The following is a 17,394-nucleotide window of genomic DNA, read 5'->3' as shown; positions in this document are numbered from 1 at the left end:
AGTAGTCCCAATCTAAACATAAATTAATCAAAGTGGTATTTTATTGACGGGAACCCACGAATTCCTAACCACTTCAAGGAGGGTCCGTCTGAGAGCTAACAACGAGCGCTAACTGAAAAAGCTGAGCTCACACTTTGTACGGTCAGCAAAAGGCTATAGACATAATAGGGTATAACAATGATGCGGCATGTTGAGAAAAATAGGGGCGCAGACAGTAAACGAAATATAGTAAAATTATTGTTTTTTTGAGAGTTTGTATTATACAGGGTGTAACAAAAATAAGTGATAATACTTTTGGGTGTGTACGTGTTCCTTGTAGAGAGTTCACTGTGAAAGTAGCAGCGCTGAAAAATCTTTTTTTTTCACTTTTGTATTGGGAAACTCGTGACGCTCGGGCCCTTGCCCATACAAAAGTGAAAGAAAATTTTCGTGTTTCAGAGCTGCTACTTTCACAGTGAACTATCTAGAAGGAACAGGTACACACCCTAAAGTATTATCACTTATTTTTGTTACACACTATACAGAATTACCGAAAATGACATTTTACTCATTGACTTCATAATATTTTTTTATTTTATTTAATAAAAAGTAAATATTTAATCCGTAATATCACGTGATCGCAAACAGCCATCACAAATTGTGACTTCACGATCTCCAAAACATTGTGTGTGACAGTGACATTTCGAATACAAACCCATACAAAGATTTTTGTTGTTTGGGACTTGGGAGTGACGTCATAGCGACGCTATCTATGATGAATAAGCTATGTTTAGCGGGGAATTTTGAAACGAAAAATAAGTGTTTTTTTTATTTAAATATTTTTTTATATAAATATTTATTTTTTACATATATTTTAGGTGTAACAAATGTATATCTGTAAAATAAATATATTTCCTAAAAATAGTCTACACTCCTATTGGGGCCATTTCGGTTCTTTTTGGGTAGATTTTGGGTGGGTCCTGAAACTACAGGACGATTGTCGTACTCGTTCGTTCGTCGTCGTGGGTGCATGCGGGACGGGGGCGGGGCACATTCGAACCCAAACGTAATTGTAAGTAAGTAAGGCTGACGATGATGATATGGTGGTGAACTACGATAAGAATTAACGGGTAAATGCTGCGGTAGCAACATACCGCTGCTTTTTTGTCTTCATGACACAAGGTGGGCCGCGAACTTTAAACTTTCTTGTATATAGATGGGTCGCGGTCCCGACAAGTTTGGGAATCACTGCTCTAGGGAATGAACTCCATTCAAAATACAATTGGTTATCCAGCATTTAAAGACAGATGTAACACGCAGTGCATGCTCTTATTATTTTGTATTTTTATAACTATTATTTTTATAGACTTTTTAAGCTGTCACATATGTAATCACATTTGACAACGAGGCAAACATAACTTTCGACTTTTTTTTAATTTATACTCACTAAAAAAGAAAACTATCTACTTTTCTGCGGACGCTACCCGAAAAATGTAGAGGAATGATAATATTTGTTCGCGTGTAAACACAAGTCCGGTAGCGTCGACAAATACGTCTGTTTGTGCGTCTACCTGGGGGCGGTCGGCTATGAAATACGGATTAAAAAGTTTCATTCTAGTTTGGAAGATATTGGTGTGTTCTGATGGATATTGAAAAGAAGAAAAATCGGCCAAGTGCGAGTAGGACACGCGCACGAAGGTTTCCGTACCATTATAGAGCAAAAATAGGAAAAAAATGTGTTTTTGTATGGGAGGCCCCCCTTAATTAATAATTTTATTTAAAATTTTTTATTAATTATTAAAATATAAATAAGACTGAGTATTTTGTGAACATTTCAGGTGGCTACCTGTTGTCATCATTGATACCGAGCAAAAAATGTAAATCGCGTTTGTTGTATGGGAGCCCCCGTTAAATATTAAATTTATTTTATTTTTAATATTTGTTTTTATAGCGGCAATAGAAATACATAACCTGTGAAAATGACAACGCTAAAAAAAGGCAGTAACTCAATAACGGTAATATTATTGAGTTACAGCCTTTTTTTTAACATGGGGAAATGCTTGGCGCATCCCCGGCAACTTGGGGATATCGGCCGGGGTATGTGGGACTCCTACGTAGTCTACCCACTAAAACCCCATGGTGCTCCACTCCTCGCTTAAGAGGATACACCAGGGGCGAGAGAAATTGAAAATAGGTATTGGAAAATGTATTGCTGTCTCACCAATCTCAAGTTTCCCACCGCAGAGCGCGATAGAGACAACACGACAAAAGTACTAATAAAAGAACAGAAAATCTTCGATTCGTTGTCCGCTGATTCCTTCTCCAAAACTTAACCGATTTAAGTACTTTTTTCATTAAGAATTAAAGCAAGGCTTGAGCTGTGTTCCTATGTTTTATTTTTTTTGTATATTTTAGCCAGTTTTGTTTTCTGGGTGTTTGAACACAGAGGAAAATCTGGCCATTTTTTGGATTTTTGAACATTCATATCTTTTTTATTAACTAAATTATGAAAAAAAAGAAAACATAGGGACATTGTATTAGTGGCCATAGATGTTCAGAAAAAAAATTATAACTCTACCGGCATTATCCACGGAGGAAACAGGGGACAACGTTTGTATGGAAAAACGGCGGTGTGGAATCCTGCGGGTACGATAAAACCTACCGCAACTGCGGGCCTAGAATGGTCACATTTAGCAATTACTCTCAATCAATTCAGCAAATGAATTGTCAAAACTGTCAAACTGACAAATGTCAAATCAGTACAAAAATACAGAAATGAATTGCAATAAGAGTCGCATTTTGCGATTTTAGAAAAATGAATCATATTATGATTCATATCATGATTCTTCAAAGCGACCATTTTAGCCCCGCAGTATTGAGTTACAGCCTGGAGACAGACCGACGGACTTAGTAATAGGGTCCCGTTTTTATCCTTTGGGTACGGAACCCTAAAAATGTATTAGGTCTTTACGTTGGTAGGTTCCATAAACATAGCAATATAGTTGATGATGCAATCAATCAAATATATTTTGACTGACGGACAGTTTCATTATTAGATGTGCATAAATTAAAAACGCTTCTTAGAATTAGATATTTTAAAACTCTATCTTTTTCCATCACATCATTAAAACAGCAAAAAGTCTGCACTAATAACGTAAATGCGAAAGTATATCTGTCTATCTGTCTTCTGTTTTTTAGGGTTCCATACCCAAAGGGTAAAAACGGGACCCTATTACTGAGACTTCGATGTGTGTCCGTCTGTCCGTCTGTGTGTCTCCAGGCCGTAACTCAATAACCGCTATAGCTAGACTTCTGAAATGTTTACAGATTGTGTATTTCTGTTGCCGCTATAACAACAAATACTAAAAACAAAATAAAATTAATATTTAAGGGAGGCTCGTACAACAAACGTTAATTATAGTTTGGCCTTTTTTGCTCGTAATTCATAATGACAACAACTAGGCACTTGAAATTTTCATAAAGGCCTAAGTTACTTGAATAAATAATAATAATATTTAAATAAAATAAAAATTTAAGGGGGGCTCCCATACAAAAACATAATTTTTGGGCTATTTTTCGTCTATAACGGTACGGAACCGAGTCCGACTCGCACTTGGCCGATTTTTTACCCCTTCACGGTAACTTAACCACTTAATTGAAACGGTGATAAAATGTGGGAAATATTTTGAGCTCGATCACAATTTACTCAACTAAACAATAATATGTAAGTATGTAAAGTTGGTTAAAGTATTTTTGTATTAAGCCTTCAAAAGATTAATCCATTTCGGCTCAGCAATTTGTAAAGTCGAGAACGAGATATCGTCTGTACCTACCCCAGATATGATGTAAGAACATGGAGTTTCCAAAAGACAATATAGGATGCGGCATTTCTAATTCATGGCCTTTTTACGCGCTATCTATGCATTTCTCAATAAAAAATAATATAAATTCGAAAATGTGTCTGTCTGTCTGTCTTTCTGTATGTCTGTGTGTTCCCTCTTCACGTCCAAACCGCTGAACCGATTTTGTTGAAATGTGGTCCCGGGAAAGGTCATAGGATAATAAATAATATCTATGGACGCTTCACACCACGTCAGTCTGGCCCCGTGGAGTACCTGAAGGACTTGTGTTACGGGTACCTAACAACGGAAATATATTTAATATTTTTATACTATACATAATATTTAAGGTTTCTATTATTTCATACACATATTTAAACTCATCCATGACCCAGGAACATTGAAAACTTTTTGTTCCGTCGGCGGGATTCGAACCCGCGACCCACGGCTTGAGCTGCCACACACTCTTAACCATTGAGCCACAGAGGTAGTCAAGAATACTCTAATACGGGCGATAAACGAATTTTGGCGCAAGCTTGTTGCGGGGATCAGCCCCCCCCCACCATGAGCTCTTATAGCAGTATTTTAAAATTACTTTCAGATTTGGCACAAACAAAAAACATAGTTTTGTTTATATAAATAGAGATCATGTTTGCTTACACGAAATCCAAATGTAATATTAAAGTAATACTGCTATAAGAGCTCATGGTAGGGGGGCAGGCGTGCGGCACTCGGCACTTCAATAGTAAATAATAATAGCACCTTTTGATGACAATCCGATATTTTTGTTTGTTAAGCTATTTTATTATACGAGTATAGCCGAAATACGTTTATTATGCGAATTATTTCAACACAGAACTATCAAATTACTACTTATTAGTTGCATATTTAACAATTTTATTGCCGATTTGTATAATATATCATATTATAACGAAAGGTTTGTGTTACATGCCTAGTGGGGGTTTCGATTGAGGTCGCGGGTTCGAATTTCACGTGACATTTATGTTTTGGTACTAATTAGTTTACAATAATTAATAGATTATAGATATAATCAATGATATCCATACTAATATTATAAATACAAGTGTGACTGTCTGTCTGTCTGTTTGTTATCTCTTCACGCCTAAACAGCTGAACCGATTGTGCTGCTTGGTGTAATAATAACAATAACAACAATTGAAACCAGGACAGTTACGCAGGAGTAATTTTATAGTGCCCAAGTGTGTGCGCAGTACACAAGAGCACTCTCTCTTCCTTTCACTCTCATAACCCAGTGGGACAGAAGACCGACACGACTGGCGAGAGATCAGGCGCAGGACCGACTTTTTACATGCCCATCCGACGCATGGATCATCTTACTTGTCAGACAATCAGGTGATCAGCCTGCATTGTCCTAATCAAACTTGTAAATAACATGTTTTCAACGCGGGAATCGAACCCATGACCTCCGAGTCAAGAGCCACGTTTTTAACCATTGGATCCACCATAGGCCACATTTTATCCCGGAAAAATTAACGGTTCTTAAAACTTTTCCTCCTTTCTCCCTCCTTTTTTAGGGTTCCGTACCCAAAGGGTAAAAACGGGACCCTATTACTGAGACTTCGATGTCTATCCATCTGTCTGTCTATCTGCAGGCTGTATCTCAAGAACCGCTTTAGCTAGACTTCTGGAATATTCACAGATTGTGTATATCTGTTGCCGCTATAACTATATAACTATAAAAATACTAAAAACAAAATAAAATTAATATTTAAGGGGGCTCCCATACAACAAACGTGATTTTTTTGCTTTTATTGCTCCGTAATGGCAACAGGTAGGCACTTGAAATATCCACAAAATCTTTCATTACATATGAACTTTATTATTTAATATTAAAAATTAAAATAAAATAAATAATTCAGGGGGGCATCCCATCCAAAAACACTATTTTTTCGCTCTATAACGGTACGGAACCCTTCGTGCGCGAGTCCGACTCGCACTTGGCCGGTTATTTGACGTAATATTGGACTAAAACATTTGAATGCCGATAATTTCCGTTGATGCCACTAAACGCTTATATTAGGCGATTTGTCTGCTCGTTTACAAAATGCCACGTCCAAAACTATTTCAAGTAATGTTGGTTTTAACTTATCTGCCAGTCATGCACCCTAACGAAGGTACATTTTGTTTTGGTCCTATTGTTGTATTGTTTTCGTCCCTACCTCCTTTCGCTGTTTTCGGTTTTGAGGGTTTCTGAAACCTTTCAAAGACTTTGATGTTGGCTAAGTTTTTATTAATGTTATTGAAATAGAAATAGAAATCGTTTATTTGCTCAAATAAGGTAACTGTAACGGTAAAGGTAAATCTAAATTTTCTTAATAAAGTATAAACGTGGTATTTTTAATGCTGTATTGTGTAAGCGTTTCTTAAGGCCATCCCCTGAGCAAACGACCTTGACTATACATTTGCCGCGTTCGCGTTGCCGAGATCGCGCCAAAATCTTATTTTTTTTAAATACTTATCTTAGTTCAAAATTGACCTAAAAAAATTCAAACGAGGAGTATCTAGTTAATGAAATTGTCGATCCATTGGCGTGTGTTTCAAATAACCGTAATTTGTAAATACTAGGGAGATACTGTGGAAGCTGATATATTATCATGAGTATAAAAAATTAAATTTTTATATTCATAATAATATACACCCGTTTGGATGCTACGATGCCACAGACAGACAGACAGAACGACAGACAGATACGTCAAACTTATAACACCCCTCTTTTTGTCGGGGGTTAATAAAAAAAACGAAAATTAATAACTATGAAAGGAACATTCATATAATATACTGAAGATTATTGCTGTATTTTTATTATAATTTTGTAGATCTCCGTAGGGGGAGCATCTTAAATGTAAGAGTTGTATAAGTAAACCGCGTTGGAACCAAGTATATCTCCATAACAATTTTTATCAAAATCGGTTCAATGGTTTATGCGTGAAGACCTCTTTACGCTTTCTGTCTTTTACCTAAAATACTGAAAGACAGACTTTTTGGCTGGATTTGTGAATAAGCTTTATCGATACATATATTATATAATTTAATTTTATTAGTAGGCATTTTAAATTATAAAATAGAATGGAAACAGAGAAAGAGTGCAGTGTACAATTTATTTGAAATCCTTACTTAAACTTGCTCGCAAAAAATATTATCTAAAAAATGTTACGCAACATACGAGATGCGGTTTTTGTGTCCCTTTCAAATTTGGAGTGTAATGCATGCCAGCCGAGCACCCTTAAGAGGTCTGGGGCTCCTCTTAGGACCAATTTGCGATAAAAACCCCCTTTTCCCAACTCCCAACCATTCAATGCCCAAGTGGGTAGTAATTGCTTGATTTTAAACTCTTTTTTTATATCCTGGGACCGCAAATTAAAAAAGTAAGTATCCGAGCCAAGGAAGAAGGATACATGGAAGTATTATTATCGAATACGTATCGGTAATAATAAAAATAATTAAGGATTATTGTCATTAAATGCAAAAACTCATATTTTTCAAATTGTTGGTACCAAAAGTAATTTGGTACCCAGTATTGCATATTAAATTATAATTGGTACCAATCTTAATGCTATAATGCAAAATTTAACTTTGGAAAATTAGACTTCCACTCTATTTAGATACGACATCACGGTCTCTCTGCCAAAAATCTTATTCTGAGGTTTACTTAATACTATACATACTTGCAATATATATATAATAATATTAACGCAAGATTTTAGGACCAAGAACTCATAAAAAATGACAAAAATGACAAGAAATAATATAAATCGATTTCAATATCTTTCTGCATAATAATGTGTTATCTAAATCCCCGTCCCCTGTGATTAAGGACGTGTTTTTGTCCCCATAATCCGTACCTTATCTGTCCCCATACAATATTTGGGGCCAAAGCAAGTGACGTTTACAAGAAGTGGCGTTGATTTTTATCGATTTTACGAAGAATTTGAGCATTATGGGTTTAGATTATGAAGAAAAAATATAAATACTGTTGTAGCTTTTGCTCTTGCACCATGCTTTATTGTTTTTTTCAATTTTAAATATTATATCACAAGTATTATACACAATTAAATTAAAAGTTGAAGCACAAAATATAAGAAATGGTACTCGAACCACAAATTTTTGAAGTGGGCAAAAAAATACTGGGTTTGTCTTCCACATTCAAAACCCTTCACAGCGTTATCTTTTATCTGTCTCGTGCATTTTTTGTTTATAATTTGAAAGGTAAATAAAGGTAAACAGAGTTTTGCCCATCCGGTGTTTTTGTTTGGCGAAACTAAGGAACGATGGGCCCAATGTCCTTTGTGATGATATTGTTGGCATTGTAAATAGTCGATAAAATGAAAAAAAATATGCTGTTACTTTTGACCCCGCAAAATTGGGGCAAGAAGTAATTGTTGAACAATCTCCAAAACCGTTTATAAAGTTCATTTAATAATTACATATAATATGTACCTGATATAATATATCAATTCAACTGTACTAATATAGACCTAAACATAATATAAATAAAATATAAACTAATGGAAAAGAAAGAAATAAAACAGATTAATGAACTCCAATACTAAGAACAATGGCACGCAAAAAATGGGTCAGACTGGCGATTTTAAATGATTTATGGATATTCTAAATGAGCTGATAACTTGTAAAATGAGAGCCTCAAGTAACAAGACACCCATACACGCCCCGTTGGGTACAAGGGCAATTACTACTGGACGCAGAGTTAAAAAAATATGTCCGTTTTCGCCTATTAGTCGTAATTAGGAGATTTGTATGCTTCAGTGATCTTTTTATATGATTCGAGCTACGCCTTAAAATAACAGCACCGGAAACGACTAAAATATCTAGCATCTAGTCTACTTCACTCACTACTGGACAGGAAACTCGATATTTCAGATTAGATCCAGTCTTCTGCGTCAAAAAGGAGTTCCGATGGATCAGGTTGATAAAAAATGTGAAAAAATCCCCGACTAATTTGTGTCCCGAAGCGTAGACAAACATTTTTATAACCATGAATGTAACCAGTGAAGGGAAACGAACGGTTATCCTTAACAAGGTTTTAATACCAGAGCTGTACCACGTGGTGTCAGATCCCGAACGGCGCAGGCGCCATAAATACAGAGCCTCGTCTGCGCGGGCGCAGGTACGCCCGCCAAACGAGATCGTTCCTTTTTTGAAAAAAAAATATAACGATACCTCATTCTCACCCTTGTACCGTTGCGTTAGAGTTCAGATTCGAACGCGCGAACCGCGACGCCATTTCCATAATTCACTTTGGGCTTTCTCGCTTCTGAAATAAAGCTCCTTTTACGGAGCGATGTTCCCTAAGCAATAAAAACGTTGATTATGCATAAGGAGCTGTATTGTTATGGCATACGGTGTTTTTTTGTGTGACGGGGTGAGCTTTTTTCTCGTCATACCAGATTTTGGTGTTCTTTTTGTGTTTTTTGTGAGCTGGACACGGCTACGGTGGGTGTTTTGCGGGGTCAGGAGATAATAACTGTAAATTACCGTCGTTTGCTTTATTGAAATTCGCCTGACGTGTTCTAATGGCCAAACTTTACTGGCCATAACGTTTTACTGCTAATTTTTAGGTGACAACCCTGCAATATGTAAAATAAATTGGAGCACTTCCTTCGATACGAAAATCCTTTGAATTTCGATTAGCAATTGAAATAATCTTTCGCAATCGATTACGAGATCCAATTTTTTGTAAATAAGTAAGTAAAATATTTCAACAACATCAAGTTAAAAGTAAATAACAAATAACAATGGTATCTAGTTAAATAGTACCTGCGAACTATAATCATATTATTAATCTGCAGCCTTTAAAGGTACATAAATAAGAAAAGCAAACACTAAAAGCCAATCATTCGACAGGAACAGAATCAAACTAACTAGCATGGCCCTCAATCAAGTTCTAGAGGGAGACAGAGCATTAATCGCGTAGGTGTGAACGGGACAGGTGCAGCGCTAATGAGACGGGAGGTCTCTAATTGCGTGTAAACAGAATCGACGTAATAATACCTATTCTGTAGATTTATAACTTGTAACGAGTATCGACGTTCTAATTTCAAATTATTAGGGTTGGTACCTTTTTCATTTTTGTTAGGTTTTTCGCTTCTTTTTGTTTTCGGTCTAACGAATAATGTAGTAGAGACCTTATAAACTTGAGTGTTATATTACTATAGCTTGCCTATAAAACATTACAGACTAAGGTAAAATGATTAATGGCTTTTTTCTTCGTAAAATGTAACTGTCTCATCTTTGTGCTTTTTATATCAATTAAAATGCACATACATATTCTGTTATTCAGAAATTACATTTCACAGAAAATTATAACAATAGATGATTTCACAGAAAATCATAACTTGAATAGTCATCAAGTGCAAGTTACATCTCAAAGATGACGTCACTAACTACTATTTATCTTCGAAATTCGTGACCGAGAGAAAAAAAGGGCAACCCGTCTTCCGAGAAGTGGACTTGTTAGTACCGGCCTGGAAATAACAGACATTCATATTAATTTCGCCTCTCGTTGTCTTCGAATTAGTTTCTATACATGCAGAAATCTTTTAATAGACGTAAGACTCACTTATGCTTTTATTAGAAGCTATCGAACTGATTTGAGTTACGAAATGTAAAGATATCCACAGCTGAACATAGAATCTTCTTTTTCGGAGTCGATTAAAAAGAAGACGGCTAATACTAATTTTTCAGTGATTCCAATGACTGAAAAATTAACTTCACGAGTACAAATTCTCCCGTCTCCAATGACTAAAAATGTAAAATTTTACGATCACTTCTTTTATATCCAGCTAGAGAATTAAATTTTACATTGTCATAGAATTATTATATTGAACGGAAAACGTATCTGCCAGCTACAATTATAACCCACTAATGAAATTACTCGTTGACCCGGGAATTAACATGGGTCAATAGGTAATTTAAAATAAACTCATAGAAAAAAATGGATAGTTGCTTTTGACCCGCGCGGGGCAAGGTGTAAGTTTCACAAATTACGTGAGGTGTTTAAGGGGGGGAGGGGGTGACGTTATACATCTGACTGTCAAACAGTCCAACGCTTTTACGTAAGAAACGCACATTTAAAAAATCTCACGTGAGATTGGGGGGGTGGGGGAGGGGGTTGAATAAAATCTCACCTGGGGGGGTCAGAAAAAAAAAAAACATGTCTCTATGTCTATTCATAACTAAATGTGCGAAATTCCTACACAAACTTAGTAGAGTTAATGAATATTGTTTGTAGTTTATAGTTTTTGTTGTAACTTGTAAATAACTGTTCAATACTTAAACAGTGCTTAAATTAGGAGGTTCCTAACAGGAGGTCAACGGCCTTTTCAGTTTCAACATGAAGTATTTTTTTCTGCCTGAAATTCTTTACCCAGGTGTTATTTAGGCACTACTTTGGTACTGCCGCAATTAACAATATCAGATATATACCTATAGACCGAAATTCTTATTTTTTTTAATGAAAATAAGGGGGCAAACGAGCAAACGGGTCACCTGATGGAAAGCAACTTCCGTCGCCCATGGACACTCGCAGCATCAGAAGAGCTGCAGGTGCGTTGCCGGCCTTTTAAGAGGGAATAGGGTAAAAGGGGAGGGTAGGGAAGGAAAGGGAAGGGAATAGGGGAGGGTAGGGAAGGGAATAGGGTAGGGGATTGGGCCTCCGGTAAACTCACTCACTCAGCGAAACATTTGTGGACGCCGCCTAATATTAGAATTGGGTATAGCCCCGGAATGTAAATATGTAATCTCATATTATGACAAGTATCTTATAAGTATTTTTCATTAACCACAATGCTAGTCTAGACTCTAGTCTAAACTAGTCTATTAAAAGTAAGAAAAATAAACATATATGACTAGTTGGGCTAGTCAGTAGTCCCATATGTAAAAATTTTACATTAAATTTCAAGAAAGCCTACGTATTTTAAATCTTCAACGAAATGGCGCATCAGATGACAATAAAAATGTAAATTCCGAAGCTCGTCCAAAAAGTAAAAAACCATTCCGAGAAAGGAATAATCGAAGTGAAATCGTGGACCAACTGCAGTTAATTGGTTCTTTTTGAAAAGTATGAGATTGGTACCAATTGTAATTGGGTACTAGTTAAGTATTAGAATCATTTCATAAATATCGTTTCATTAATTAACTCAAGTAATTATAATTTTTTAAATATTATAGATTCATGTGTTTTGTAATAATTGAGTACCTACACAGTTATCTTTTATAGCGTAGTTTAATATAATATGTATTAATAATATTATATTAAGTATATTTTTTCCAACTGTGAAAAAAAGTAAAATGTGGTATAAATTAAACAATTTATTTGGTACCAAAAACAACTCTAAAATTGTTTTTTGTAACATTATAGAGAAACTTAATAATATTTGTTTTTATTAGATTTTGCAGTGACCTGTTACTAAACTAATCTAAACATTGCCAATTATCTTTTTTGTTTTCGCCTAAATATTCCCGAGGTTAACTGTCAATTATCAAATATTGTTGTTTGTTACTATGTTATTTTATCAGATTATTGTAAACTTTGAACCGGCACCAAAAGATCAGTACGATATTCGTATCTTTAAATAAAAACTTGATAATATTTAAGGAATTACAAAAAGTACCTAAAAGTTACATTATAATGTATGTATGGGTACCTAATTTTATCTTTTACCGATGTAAATAATTGAATTATCATAATTTGTAGGTTTATACAATAATAATTAAGTACGGTTTGGCATTGCCTTTATTCTCCAAAAAAAAAACATTTATTTTCATTATACATGGCTTGCTTGCCAAGCTGCTTTCCTAGAGAATGATTGTTATCAACAGCTGCAGAACGTATGTCTTGTTCACATAATGCAGTGATAACTGATGATACCTTATCAGTTATCAGTTATCGCTGTAGCATCGATCATGGATGGATTAAGATTAAAATTTTATAGTAATCTTAGTCTGACTCTCAGGAGTAAGAGTTCTAAAAAATCCAGTTCGGTACTATACAGTATTAACTTAAGACGCTCCCTTTACGGAGATGCCGTAATTTACCCTATTTAGAGTCTTATTAACTCATAATTGGAAAGCTACAAAATTATAATAAAAATACAGCAATAATAATCTTTCAGCATATATGAACATTCCTTACTTCGTTATTAATTTCATATTTTTGTCCATTATAGGTACACATGATATCAGCTTCCAAAGTAATACCAATTTATTTAAATTCAAGCATACATTCAGTATTCACAAATTACGGTTATTTGAAACGCTCGCCAATAGATCGACAAAATCATTAAGTTCTACATACTCCCCGTTTGAAATTTTTTAGGTCAATTTTTAACTAAGATAAGTAAAAATAAGATTTTGGCGCGATCTTGGCAACGCGGCAAATGTATGGTCAAGGTCGTTTGCTCAGGGGATGGCCTTAAAACAAGCTTTTAGCTCTGTGTCCTGAGGCTCAATTTTCAAGCGTCGAATATTATTTCGATTTCAGACCGTCTCACTCGCACATGTGCGATACGTCATACTAATGAGTTACCCTGCGATCGAATCGACTTTCGACGCTTGAGAATCGGACACCTAAACCAAGTTCGCTCTAATTAAGAGACATCTTTTAGTAAACTAATTGCTTTTTAAAACAATATTATAACGGCATAGTTAACAATTAACCGTTACGTTCAGTGTAAATGTGTTAATTAAGAAAAGGTCAAATGTTTGGTTTAAAATACATAGTTATTTCTAACTAATGACGTCCATTTTCCCATTATTATATAAATGTATAAAAATATAATTAAATTGTAAATGTAAATTTTCGTAAAACTTCGGAATCAGATTGTTAATTATTTTGTACACTTCCCTTTTTTATTCGGCATCTTTCACTCAAAAGCGTTTAAACTCTGAACACAAAATGAAAAAGTGTTGAATTTATAATATAATATATAAATAATACGTGGGAGAGCCATGCTTCGGCACGAATGGGCCGGAGAAATACCACGTTCTCACAGAAAACCGACGTGAAACAGCGCTTGCGCTGTGTTTCGCCGAGTGAGTGAGTTTACCGGAGGCCCAATCCCCTACCCTATTCTCTTCAATTTATTTACAAGTTACAACAAAAACTATAAACTACAAACAATATTCATTAACTCTACTAAGTTTGTGTAGGAATTTCGCACATTTAGTTATGAATAGACATAGAGACATTTTATCAAAACCGTTCCAGCCGTTTTGCTCCACCTGTCAATAAATCTACATAACAATTTTTAATTTATTGTAATTTGTATAGTTATTTTAGAAGTTTATACGAAAGTAAGCCTTATTTGGTTGAAATAAAGATCATGTTAAGGGTGCAATAAGTCTGAATAGACTGCATAATTTCTATAGTCTTTGTCTGCAAAGGAATAAACGGAAAATAGGAATTTTAATCAAGTTTTTAAAAAGGTAACTTACATTCAACAGGTGGATTTATGTTACAAAAAATCACTATCACTATGGATAGCTAAAATATCGCATCGCAAATTATCTTCGACAAAATTCATAATAAAAATCGGCCAAGTGCGAGTCGGACTTGCGCACGAAGGGTTCCGTACCGATATAGAGCAAAAATAGGCTAAAAAATTGTGTTTTTTGTATGGAACCCCCTTAAATTTTTATTTTATGTTAATATTATTACTTAATATTAAAGTACACATATAACAAAAGAATGTGTGAAAAATTCAAGTGCCTACCTTTTGCCATTATTGATATACTTAGAGCAAAAAAGGCCGAAAAAAATCACGTTTGTTGTATGGGAGCCCCCCTTAAATATTAATTTTAAGGGGGGCATCTCATAAGTTTTCTGTATTTGTTGTTTTAGCGGCAACAGATATACACAATCTGTGAAAATTTCAGAAGTCTAGCTATAGCGGTTCTTGAGATACAGCCTGGAGACAGACAGACGGACAGACAACGAAGTCTTAGTAATAGGGTCCCGTTTTTACCCTTTGGCGTACCCACTAACCTAAACTAAAAATGGCATTAAGATGGGTGTGGGAGCCCATAGTTGCATCGCCACGCTACGCAATGTGAACTGACCCTGACGGTCATTATTGGATTAACCTTCACAGGTGAATGTTCTCATGAAGAAAACGTATCGGATTGCCACTTTCTCGATTTGGGGTAAACTGGGGTAAACACGAGTGGGGTAAACTGATTCATCCAATTACGACCCCAAAGAAACTATCTATTACCGAAGTATTCGATAAGGCGTGCGATAATTCTGTTCGTTTTTATGTCATCGTTTGATTTTGTAGATGATGTTATTATATGATTTTTAAGTAACTTTGGGCGATTTATATTTATTTTTAACCAGCACCATATTATTATGAATAGTTTAAATTGCGTAGAAATGCCTAACCCTAGGTTAATTACCTTATTTGCAAAGAAAACCGATCTAGAAATAGTATGAAGTTTAAAATCGTCTACACATTTATTTTGAAATTACTAATGATATTATAATTTATGTTTTTAATAACTTTCATATACAAATATGTTTAAACAAACTTAAGGTATAAAGCTATTCGAAATTCTAAAAATAAATAATTCTAAGACGTACAAAATTTCCATTTTGCCGTTATCGAACTTTACACAAATATGTATATAAAGGGTTTCATAAAGTTTTATGTTATGATTAAGCTCTATGATGATGATTTTAAAATGTTATAATTTACAACTAATAAGTTGTTTCTTTGCAATAAATTGATGGACTGGACTACTTTTTATAACCTTTGGTAAAGATATAGAATAGATCATGGAAAATAGATAAATTTTATCGCTGTAGATGTAAAGCGTACGGCTCCAATGGGATTAATGTGGGTGCGAAATCGCGGGAAAATCTTTAATTAATGAAACATTCAAACGCAAATTAACATATTTAATAAGTTTTATAGCTTTAGGTCGTGTGGCTTTATTAACAACTTTTAAGAAATTTCTTAATTAGTAACACGATAAGCACGATATCTTTTGAAAATAATATCATGCCAATCTAATGTTAATGAAAAAATGCATAATATGTATCTTAATTAATAACTCATCAATAAAAATGGTAATTATTCTCAAAATGTTTGCCCTAATTTCCAATTATAATTTTTATTCACTTATCGCACACTCATATCGAGGACTTTCATAATAGCACCCCAATGTGTTGTGATTTTACCGGTCGATTTGATGAAGGAAATGTATTAATAACAGCGGAAACATTGTCATTTGTTATGTCTATTACTGATATTATTTGGGGAAGCTCCAGCGGAATGGATTGGTCACGCCGAGGGGAGTGATTTGTTCGGCTTTTTGTTGTATCGAATGTTTACTTAGTACACCTCTTCGAGTGACCGATACTAGCGTGGGTTACATGCGCTGGAAAAAAATTGTTTTTTATATAGGTTGGGGTAGAATAAATGCTGGTACAGTAAGAACGTAATATTATGGAGTGAAGGCATGAAACTGGTCATCTTTTACCCCTAGAGGGCATAAAACATTTCCATCCATTCAAATAATTTATCATTAAAAATGATTTTACTACATTTGCCTGTTATTTTTAGCGCAGGAATTGTACAATTTCTTAAAATTGATTCTTTCCGATGACTCGAACGAACTACATCTCAAATATTATAATCACATTATAATATTATTAATTATTATCATGATATTCTTTTAAATCGGTTCAGTACTTTAAATAAGGTTACAAATAGATACACTATAATAATAACAATAATATCTATGGACGCTTCGCACAACGTCAGTCTGGCCCCGTGCTAAGTACCTGAAGGATTTGTGTTACAGGTACCTACCAGACAACGGAAATATATTTAACTAACACTAAAATATACATACTATACATACAGAGGTCGTCACTCGTCACTATCTTTAAAAAATATTTATACAGAAATTACGTTATATTTAGCTAAAAAGCTCATTGTTAACATTTTCTTGCTATTTCATAAATATAAAATATTTTATATTTCACATATTAAATTGCCAAACCTTTATAAAATATCTGACGAAGCATACAGAAATTGGAATTAACTTATTTATTTCTCTGTTCTTATTGTTACAGGAGAAGTCGGGAGAGCAGTATTCCGGAAAATTATCCGTGAAGTCGGACCTCAGTCCTGTTTTTGGTGAGTACTACAATAAAAGAAGAGATTGTGCCCGTTGACATTATTCCAATCCAGTAATCCAATCCAGAACTGGGTTGTAAATGTAAACGCCTCCGTGGTCCAGTGGTTAAGAGGATACACCAGGGGCGAGAGAAATTGAAAATAGGTATTTGAAAATGTATTGCTGTCTCACCAATCTCAAGTCTCCCACCGCAGATCGCGATAGAGACAATACGAGAAAAGTTCTAATAAAAGAACAGAAAATTTTCGATTCGTTGTCCGCTGATTCCTTCTCCAAAACTTAACCGATTTAAGTACTTTTTTCATTAGGAATTAAAGCAAGGCTTTAGCTGTGTTCCTATGTTTTATTTTTTTTTGTATATTTTAGCCAGTTT

At 34.7% G+C, this 17,394-nt stretch overlaps 1 protein-coding gene across 5 annotated transcripts in view; it reads left to right on the top strand.

Moving 5' to 3' along the window:
• LOC121736446 (protein pangolin, isoforms A/H/I/S) overlaps positions 1-17,394 on the top strand; it is a 160,700-nt gene that overhangs the window by 51,603 nt on the left and 91,703 nt on the right. For all 5 annotated transcript variants that reach the window (XM_042127640.1, XM_042127639.1, XM_042127638.1 and 2 more), the window contains one exon: positions 16,957-17,020. In XM_042127640.1, coding sequence (XP_041983574.1) covers positions 16,957-17,020 — 64 coding nt within the window. The remainder of the gene's footprint in view (positions 1-16,956; positions 17,021-17,394) is intronic.

This window comes from Aricia agestis, chromosome 19 (assembly GCF_905147365.1).
Source record: "Aricia agestis chromosome 19, ilAriAges1.1, whole genome shotgun sequence".
Taxonomy (NCBI): domain Eukaryota; kingdom Metazoa; phylum Arthropoda; class Insecta; order Lepidoptera; family Lycaenidae; genus Aricia; species Aricia agestis.
Note: the sequence above shows the minus strand (reverse complement) of the source record. Positions and strands in the feature narration are given on the sequence as shown.